The sequence below is a fragment of the Urtica dioica genome, chromosome 1, assembly GCF_054948205.1.
Source record: "Urtica dioica subsp. dioica isolate 48M chromosome 1, U.dioica_male_clone48M_v1_H2, whole genome shotgun sequence".
Lineage (NCBI taxonomy): Eukaryota > Viridiplantae > Streptophyta > Magnoliopsida > Rosales > Urticaceae > Urtica > Urtica dioica.
In genome coordinates, this window is record NC_142756.1 from 60,194,898 (window position 1) to 60,205,654 (window position 10,757).

Genomic DNA, 10,757 nt, shown 5'->3' on the forward strand with positions numbered 1-10,757 from the left:
GAGCTCATCATCGAAGAATCCTTGCCCGTTTTTCCAATGGAGAAAACGCCTCACGACTTCATACTTGACGAGTCATCACACGAAGATGTTGAAGGTTATGAATCGCCAGGTAAAAAAAATGAATCCCAACTCCGTATGCTAAGATTGATAATCGCAGATTCAGTGGACAAGGATTCCGTGAAGCCTATTTTCTTTGTTAAATTTATAATTTCCGAAAACCCCCCTGATTCTTTGTATTATAGTTATTTTTCTTGAAATTAGTTAGTCATTTAATTAATCTAGGTCCTTGTGGGTTCGACCCTTATTTGCTGCTATACTTGGTATTCAATTAAGGAATTTATTTTTGATCGCGGAACGACACACATCACGCGCATGCCTCCCTTTTTGAGGTGCTCGGGGAGGGCTTCTAGGAGCGCGCTCCCCGTGCATGTCGAGTGCGGGACGCATGGGTAGGCTGCGCACGCGTATGTCGAGCGCGAGGCACGGGAGCAGGCTGCGCGCGCGCATGTCGAGCGCGGGGCGGGGGAGTAGACATAGCGCGCGCCTTCTGCGATATGGCGCCGGGCGCGCAGCCTACGTTGAGTGTGGTTGCGACGCGAGCGAGCGCGAGCTCGCCTTGGGCCCATTTTAAATAGGCCTTGATAGGCATTTTCGTGGCTTGGCCCGTTGGCCTTCGAATTCGAAATTTGATGTGGGATTCTTCGTAAGTCACGAGGAAGTTAATAATTCCCAAAAACTAATGACAACACTTATCAATGATGGAATAATAAAAGTCCACGCGGTAGTGATGTAAATTTGTAGTCTTATAAGTCTTGCATCGCGATCTTCCTCGAGGTATGTAATTATCACTCATGACAGGTGCTTGTATATTGTGGCTTTCACTAAAAGATGACACTTGACTATTAAAAGAATTCCAACCATCTTCACTCATTCCTTGTAGTCTTTGTTTACAAACTTTGACTAAGACAATGACGTTTACAATATCTTGGTCTTTTTGTTGTAGCGCTTTTGACAATTCATTCAAAATTCCCAATATCGTACTCGTCAAGGGTAGACAAAAGAGCCATATGATTGCATATTGCGATTTCACAACTTTATGATTATATTGGTATGCTTATTTAATTTATTAATATTTACGTTATTTAATTTTTAATAATTATATACTACCAATTAATTTTTATAGTCACGAGCCAGTGGGGACCCGTGCACCCACTGGTCCCCACGTCGCTCCCCCTAACTGCGTCAAGGGCCCAACCGACAGGAGGACCGACCTGGATGGTTAATTGTGTCTAATTCATGTTTTGCCTCGGGATCTGTGCCACGTTTCTTTTTTCTTTTGAGGAATCATTTTTCGATGCCAAAAAAATGACACATTTAATAGTGTGTTTAATTATATGGCTTGCTTGATATGAATTGTGTTTAATGCTTTATAATGATTGATCATCATAAGAATTGTTTTCTAGGATTGTTTGTTATTCGAGAGAGAATAGAAACTAGAAAGTGGTGCAAATATTCGTATCTCCATTATTGACCTAAGTTATTAGAAAACTCTAGGCGATAATGTAGTTATTTGAATCTCTTGTTTATTGCATGTGATTTAGATGCCAAGAGGATAATAACGTCAATTGGATAGGTTTGCTAGAATATATTCTAGAGAGGATAGTGTAATTGTTTGAATTCTCTTGTTTATTGCATGTGATTGTTTAAAGAAAAATTACACGGACAAAGCCATGCAATTGTTTAAATAGTGTTGTTACGTTATATGTTGGCTTTATTTTTTAGTGCCTGTTGTTTGGAAAGATGTCGGTCTTCATGCTCCTAATTTTGGTAGGACATCCTTTCTTCTGTGTGCAGACAGTTTTTTCGGGCAAGTTTCCAGTATTGACAGATTGCATCACTGGTGACTTTATTGTGAGATATTCGTATGAGGCTGGGTAAGGAAACCCTAGATACACTTCCAGGCCTGTACAGCTGCTATAAAAGCCATGCGCTTCGCCCTTAGCAGCCTTGACGCTTTTGATAAAATACTTAGAGCTCCTAGACGTGCAAGATCGGCGGATTGGGAGGCTTTGTGTTTTGTTAATCGTGGTGTATTCTCTCAAACACTATTCCAGAAAGATTGAGTGTCTGTGAGAGTTGGGTTCTGTGATCTCGTGATTGAAGGTTCACGATCGGTTGAAGACTGAAAGTCATCCGAGCATAGGTGGTTGCTCGAAGGGTGGAATTGAGGCAGTGTTCAAATCCAGGGGGAGTCCCTGGCTAGGTACTCACTGGTGGTAATAGTCTCTAGGTTTTATTGATTTGGTGATTGTAATCATTTTAAACCTTGCGTGTACTATTGACTACAAGATAGTGAAATCATTTCCACTGGCAGAGTGCCCCCCAGACGTAGGTGTATTGCACCGAACTGGGTAACCATATTGTGTGTATTCTGCTTATCGCACTGTTTGTTGTTTATCCATTATCTGTGTTCAAGCAAGTTGTCGGACACATTGTCAACACTTTATGTGCGACATCTTGTCTTTGTGACTAATCATAATTTCAATTGGTATCAGAGCAGACACCTAGATCTTTTGGTGGTTCACTGGGTATTTATTTTTTATTACCAGATATGGATAGTTCCAGAGAGGGAGGTTCGGTCAATCGCCCTCCAGTACTTGATGGAACCAACTATTGTTACTAAAAAGCTCGCATGAGTGCCTTCATGAAATCCCTTGACAGTAGAACTTGGAAGGCTGTGATACACGGGTGGGAAGCCCCAGTTATTGTTGATGACAAAGGAGCCTCTACAGGTCCAAAGCCCGAGAAGGACTGGACCCCTACTGAAGATGAGGCAGCTCTGGGTAACTCTCGTGCACTCAACGCCATTTTTAACGGGGTTGATAAAAATATTTTCAGGCTTATAAACACCTGCACAAGTGCCAAAGAAGCCTGGGAAATTCTTGCTGTTGCCTATGAGGGAACCACTAAAGTCCGTGAGCAGAAGCTGTAGTATCTTACAACAAACTTTGAAGCTCTCCCTATGCTTGAAGATGAATCAGTCGCTGAATTCAATGTTCGCATTCGAGACCTTGCTAACGAATCCTACTCTCTCGAGAAACCCATGACCGATGAAGATCTTGTTCGGAAAACTCTGAGTGCTTTAAGTCCAAGATTCAAAATGAAGATCACGGCAATTGAAGAAGTCCATGACCTTAAAACTCTGAAGTTTGATGAACTCATGGGATCCCTCATGACATTTGAGCTTTCACTGCCCAAGATGGAGAAGAAACACAAAGGAATGGCTCTCAAAAGCTCTATTCATGAACAAAAGGAGTAGGTATACTCGGATTCTGACAATGAAATTGACGATACTATAGCTATGCTGGCAACAAATTATAGTAGGGTTATGAAGAGACTCAATCAGATGAATGAGAAGAATGTCTCCTAAGATGTCAAAGACAATTTTCAACAAAGATTCCAGAAGAATGCTAACCCTCACAGGAACAGTAAAAGTGGTGAACGCTCTGGAAAAGGCAAAGGCATTCAGTGCCATGAATGTGAAGGTTTCGGACATATTCAGAAGGAGTGTCCCAACTTCCTCAAAAAGCAGAAAAAGGGATACAACGCCACTCTGTCGGATGAAGAAGAAGAAGATAGCGACTCCGACCAGATAAGTAACTTTGTGGCCTTCACAGCTTCTATTCATACTCATGAATCTATTAATGAATCTGGTGAATCCTCTCAGAAATTTGTTTTAGATGAGGAACTATCTGATGATGCCATGAATGATGCATACAATATTTTACACACCAAATGGGTTGAAGAGTCCCACGTTCTCGACAAGCAGAGTGCTCTTATTCTCTCACTGACTGAAGACAAGGCAAGGCTCTTAGAAACCATTGTGGATCTGAAAAAGGAAGTCAGCCGTCTAAATGGGGAGCTGGACCAGATGACTAAATCAGTCAGGATGCTGAACTCCAGCACCGACAGCCTTGAGAAAATCCTCACCATCGGAAAACCTGCAAAGAACATGAATGGGCTTGGATATACTTATGGTGCTTCCTCATCCCACACTACTTTTGTTCCCCAAAAGCCTACTAGCCAGATGTCGCGAAACATGCCTCAAACATCTGGTGATGACAAGTTTCAAGATCAACATCAGCGACATCCTTCTGGACCAACTAGGTCTCTTGTCAACAGACCTCGTTGGGTCTGCCATCATTGTGGTCGAAGGGGCCATATTCGACCCTTCTGCTATCGATTATACGGGAGGAATCTTCATCAGCATCAATTCACTCAGAGAAATGCTCTTCCTCGCCGTCAACCCTCTACACGGTTAGAATGGAGAGTAAAAGACACATCCTACCATGCCAATATCGCGTACACATCTCTGAATGCGTCCACCGGTAGCGACTGGTACTTCGATAGTGGTTGCTCTCGCCACATGACAGGTGATCATACCTTCCTGACCAACGTAAAACCTTACTCTAACTGTCATGTTACCTTCGGAGATGGAGTGAAAGCCAAGATTATAGGTAAAGGTCAGCTAAATTATCCTAGTATGTCTTGTTTAACTGAGGCTTTATTGGTGGAAGGTCTTACTGCTAATCTTATCAGTATTAGTCAGCTCTGTGATCTGAATTTGCGTGTCAATTTTACTCGTGATAAGTGTGTGGTGATAAATGAGAAACAGGATGAACTTATGAAAGGAACCAGATCTCGTGACAACTGCTACATGTGGACTCCCAGCTCAAACGCTCAGGCCAACAACTGCCTTATGACCAAGGTTGACGAAGCCAAGCTGTGGCATCAAAAGCTTGGTCACTTGAATCTTAGGAGCATGCATAAAATTATTTCTGAGAAGGCCATTGTGGGTGTCCCCGATCTAAAGATTGTTGTAGGAAGAATCTGTGGTGAGTGCTAGATTGGAAAATAAGTCAAGAAGTCACACAAGATGGTGCAACATTTTACCACATCACGTGTTCTGGAACTTCTTCACATGGATCTGATGGGACCGATGCAAGTTGAGAGTCTTGGAGGGAAGAGATACGTGTTTGTGTGTGTGGATGACTACTCCAGGTACACTTGGGTTGATTTTATCCATGAGAAATCTGACACTTTTGCTGTTTTTGAAGCTTTATGCAAGAAGGTTCAGAGAGAAAAGGGAGAAAGCATTGGCAAAGTGATCAGATGGGAGGGATTTGAGAATATGAGCTTTAGCCCATGAATTCTCTGCTCCCATCACACCACAACAAAATGGGATTGTAGAAAGGAAAAATCGACCCTTCAAGAAATGGCTAGAGTGATGATGTTGGCCAAAGACATTACAGCTTACTTTTGGGCCGAAGCTCTCAATACAGCTTTCCATATTCATAATAGAGTTACTATTCGCCCAGGTACTGCTATCACTCACTATGAAAAATGGAGGGGGAGAAAGCCCAATGTGAAATACTTCCATGTCTTTGGTTCTGTTTGTTATATCCTTGCTGACAGGGATCCTCGACACAAATTTGATCCTAAAAGTGATGAAGGTATCTTTCTTGGGTACTCTAGAAATAGTCGGGCCTATCGTGTCTTTAACAAACACACTAAGTCTATGATGGAATCCATAAATGTGGTGGTTAATGATGATCATGCTGTTTCTAACAGTACTAATGATGAATATGAAGTTTTTCCTAGTAACACAGATGTCAGGACAGATGCTGAGAACTCTTTGGACGACATCTGCTCTGGGAGCCCTAATGTCAAGACTGATGCTAATGACAAAGTAAATGACATTGTTCCGGATGAGGAGTCTCTTCCTGTGCCTGAACGAAAAATCCCTTCTAGAAGAATTCAGAAAAATCATCCTGCTCATGAGGTGATTGGCGAGATTAGTGAAGGAATGAGGACTCTCCCAAAACCTCCTGTAAACTATCGGGAGATGATTGGTAATCTCTGCTTTGTCTCTAAGATTGAACCTAAAAATGTGAATGAGGCTATTGATGATGAATACTGAATTAATGCTATGCAAGAAGAACTTGTTCAGTTTGAAAGAAATGAATTCTGGGAGCTAGTTCCTAAACCTGATAATGTTAATGTCATTGGAACTAAGTGGATATTTAAAAATAAATCTGATGAGCATGGCAATATAACTCGAAACAAAGCTAGACTTGTGGCGCAGGGTTATACGCAGGTGGAAGGTGTGGACTTTGATGAAACCTTTGCCCCTGTTGTGAGACTTGAAGCCATCAGACTCTTGCTTGGCATCTCCTGTCATCTCCACTTCAAACTTTTCCAGATGGATGTTAAAAGTGCTTTCCTCAATGGAGGTGGAGTTGATAAAACCTTGTTCATAAAGAAAGAGAATGGCAACCTCATGATAGCTCAAATCTATGTTGACGATATCATTTTTGGAGGAATGTCGAACAAGATGGTGGATCTTTTTGTACGAAAAATGCAGTCTGAATTTGAAATGAGTATGGTCAGTGAGCTTAATTATTTTCTGGGTTTTTAGATCAGGCAAATGAATGATGGTATTTTTATCTCCTAAAGTAAGTACGCTAAAAACATTGTGAAAAAGTTTGGCTTGGAAAAATCTTCTCACAAGCGGACCCCCGCTGCTACTCATATTAAACTCACTAAGGATGAGCTTGGTGAATCTGTTGATCAAAGCCTCTACAGGAGTATCATTGGTAGTCTTCTCTACCTCACTGTCAGCCGACCAGACATAGCCTACTCTGTAGGTGTGTGCGCTCGATATCAAGCTAATCCCAAAGCTAGCCATCTGGCTCAAGCCAAGCGAATTGTAAGGTATATCTCGGGAACTGCTGATTTTGGTCTTTTATATACTTATGATACCTCATCTACGCTTGTGGGATACTGTGATGCTGACTGGGCAGGTAGCATGGTTGATAGAAGAAGCACTTCTGATGGATGTTTCTACCTAGGAAACAATCTCATCTCCTGGTTTAGCAAGAAGCAAAACTGCATCTCCTTGTCCACAGCTGAGGCTGAATACATCGCAGCAGGGAGCAGTTGTACTCAGCTCCTCTGGATGAAACAGATGCTTGTTGAATATGATGTTGGACAAGATGTCCTGACATTATTCTGCGACAATTTCAGTACCATCAATATCTCAAAAAATCCAATTCAACACAGTAAGACTAAGCATATTGAGATCAGACATCATTTCATTCGAGATCTTGTGGAAGATAAAAAGATCAAACTCGAATATATTCACACCGAAAAGCAGCTCGCAGACATTTTTACTAAGGCCTTGGATGCTAACCGCTTTGAAAATCTCAGATCCTCCCTAAGATTGTGTGTGATTGAACAATAGCAATTACTGATTTTTGGAGGGAATTTGGGTTTTATCATTCATGTTGTCAAGATTGGTACTTCTCTGACTTGTGTGTGTTTCATGAAAGTTTTCTCATGGGCCCATTTTTCTGGTTGGCCCATTCGACTGTGTTGCCGGGCTAAAATGCCACCTATTCTTATCTTGGGCTTGAGACGGATCTAGGCCCATTCCATGCCACGACGTCGTATTGTTCCTTTCCAGTTTCTCATACATGCAGACGGTTCCGTTTTCAAGAAAGACTGGGAAGTTACCTCTTGTTCAACTTTTGATTTTTTTCGTGTTTCTTCGCCCTTTTTCCGTTTATTTCTCTAATTTGCGATATCACCCTTCTCGACGGTTATTTGTGTGGCAGTTTTTCTTGAAATTCTCTTCAAAATGGTTGGAACAAGAAGCGGTATCAACACCACCATTCCTTCTAAGAAAGAGAAGACAACAATGAGGGCGAAAGATGTCAAGACAAAGGGACCAGGGCAGGAGAGTAACAACCACGGTGTCCGGGTTTGAGGATTGCGACCCAGTAAACGCGTCGATGGTCAGGCCGGAGGTGCAATCACTGGATCATCAATTCCTCCTGAAAACTCATCACCCTCCGCCGTAAGAAAGGCCATGCTCAAGAAATCCTCTCTCTCTATCACTGACATTACTGGAGAAGTCAGTTCTAGTAGCTCTTCTGAAGGAAGAAGAGAGGATGATGTCGCTGCCGAAAAAGAAACCCTCACCTGCAGGTCTCCTATTTAAAGCCCTCACAAAATAATGCAAGGTAATCCTGAAACCTCCATTCCCTCTGAAGAGAACCCTAGGGACAGTGATACTTTGAATTCTCTTCTTGATGAGCAAGAGCCCCCTCCCATTGATGCTATTGGCGGAATTTTGGGGTTGAGTGGAGATGTCTTGAAAGATGCTCCAACATCTTCTCCTCTGAGGCATGAGGGAGAGACTGATAGAGGTCAGGATGCTGGGGAAGATATTCTTGCCTCTCTGAAGGAGAAAGTCCAGAAAGACGACGACATTTGTATTGCCACTCTTCTGTCTGAGAAGTGAAAGAAGAAGAGAAAGCTTTTGGAAGAAAGTGTGCCCGATGTTCCTCCCGGAAGAGAAGAAGAAGAAAGTAAAGGTTGGCATGATAAAGAAACGAGGAAAGAAGCCCGCTGAGACTCCTATGTCTCCCCTTGACGAACTCGCTGATGTTGAAGAAGAAGAACCTGTGATTTCTCTTGGAATAGGGAACAAGAGATCCGTGGGAGGGCAAAAGCTCCCAAAAAATATCCCTGCTGCTCCCTTGGACAATGTCTCTTTTCATAAGGAAGACAGTGTCCTCAAGTGGAGGTTTGTGTATCACCGAGCCATCTTTCCTGAAAAGGAATTGTCTGCTGAGGCTCTTATGATCGATCCCATCATAGAGCTTTTGCACGATGCTAAGATGCTCAGGACTGTGACCAACATAAGAGTCTACTACCCGACTTTGGTGAAGGAATTTATCGTCAATCTCTCCTCGTCCTTCGATGTCCCTGATGATACTGATTTCAGAAAGGTCTACGTCAGAGGACACTATTTTGAGATTTCTCCAGATGTTATCAACGAGTTTCTTGGTCGAGGGAAAATCATCATTGCTGATCGTGTTCCTTCTATGGACATCATTGCACAAGAGATTACTGGTGACGAGACCAAAGTTTGGTCTTCCAAGGGAACTCTACCATCTTCTGATCTCACTGCCAAGTACTCAATTCTCTATCGCATCGGCATCGCTAACTGGGCCCCCTCTTCTCATGGGTCTAGTATCAAGGCTTAATTGGCTCGTCTGATCTATCAGATAGGTACTCGTTCCTCCTTCGACTTTGGTGAATTTGTCTTTGATCACCTGGCAAAACATGTCAAATCCTTTGCAGTGAAGCTTCCCATCGGTTTTCCTTCCATCATCACTGGTATTCTGCTCAAGCAAAACAAGAATAGTTTGCGCAATACAGATGTGGCAGGAAAAAGACCTGGAGTTCTTAACATAAGTCACAAGCTCTTTGAAGGGAAACATGCTCGTGACCTTGTCAAACCTTCGGTCGCAACATCTGTCGCATCTGGGAGCAAACTGAGTTTGGGTTCAATGTCTGAAGAGGTTCAAAAGAATGTGCCGAAAGAGCTCATTGAGGAGATTGAAGTCCTAAAAAAGACCATTGAGACCATCTCTAGCAGGAAGTCCAAATGTGAAGCTCTTGTTCGCAATCTTACCGCTCCTCCAGGTGATGTTGGTGCTACCACTGCTTAGTCTGATCAAGCTGATGATACTGAAGATGCTGAGGATTCTGACATCGATGAAGGGAACGATGACAGTGTCTCAGATGGCGTTGGTGATAAGAATGTCAGTGCCTCGGCCTAAACCTGCATTTCCTCTTGTTGATGTTTTTTTTTATGATCTGGTTGTGTTTGTTCCTCCCTCTGTTTTGGTTGATCCTTGCCTTTGGTATTCTTTTGAGGCAATCAGGGAGAGAGGCGTCATGAGGTCATTTATTTTGACTCTCTTCATCTGGTCATGACGCTTGTATGAGAACCGTTCCTGGAAGTGCTTGCCTAAAAAAATAGCCAAATGGGGAGATTGTTGTTACGTTATATATTGGCTTTATTTTTTAGTGCAAGTTGTTTGGAAAGATGTCGGTCTTCATGCTCCTACTTCTGGTAAGACATCCTTCCTTCTCTGTGCAGACAGTTTTTTCGGGCAAGTTTCCAGTATTGACAGATTGCCTCGCTGGTGACTTTATTGTGAGATATTCGTATGAGGCTGGGTAAGGAAACCCTAGATACACTTCCAGGCCTGTCCAGATGCTATAAAATCCATGCGCTTCCCCCTTAGCAGCCTTGACGCTTTTTGATAAAATACTTAGAGCTCCTAGACGTGCAAGATCGGCGGATTGGGAGGCTTTGTGTTTTGTTAATCGTGGTGTATTCTCTCAAACACTATTCCAGAAAGATTGAGTGTCTGTGAGAGTTGGGTTATGTGATCTCGTGATTGAAGGTTCACGATCGGTTGAAGACTGAAAGTCATTCGAGCATAGGCGGTTGCTCGAAGGGTGGAATTGAGGCAGTGTTCAAATCCAGGGGGAGTCCCTGGCTAGGTATTCACTGGTGGTAATAGTCTCTAGGTTTTATTGATTTGGTGATTGTAATCATTTTAAACCTTGCGTGTACTATTGACTACAAGATAGTGAAATCATTTCCACTGGCAGAGTGCCCCCCAGACGTAGGTGTATTGCACCGAACTGGGTAACCATATCGTGTGTATTCTCTTTATCGCACTGTTTGTTGTTTATCTATTATCTGTGTTCAAGCAAGTTGTCGGACACATTGTCAACACTTTGTGTGCCGCATCTTGTCTATGTGACTAATCAGAATTTCAAATAGGATTAGAAGCCAAGAGGATAATAATCCGTCAATTGGATAGGTTTGC

At 42.6% G+C, this 10,757-nt stretch overlaps 1 protein-coding gene across 1 annotated transcript; it reads left to right on the top strand.

The window, feature by feature from the left end:
• Positions 1-8,402: 8,402 nt before the first annotated feature.
• On the top strand, positions 8,403-9,581 carry LOC149408327 (uncharacterized). Its single transcript, XM_089625102.1, has 2 exons — positions 8,403-9,099; positions 9,211-9,581. Exons 1-2 carry the CDS (start codon positions 8,403-8,405, stop codon positions 9,579-9,581), a joined length of 1,068 nt encoding a protein of 355 aa, XP_089481228.1.
• Positions 9,582-10,757: the final 1,176 nt, after the last annotated feature.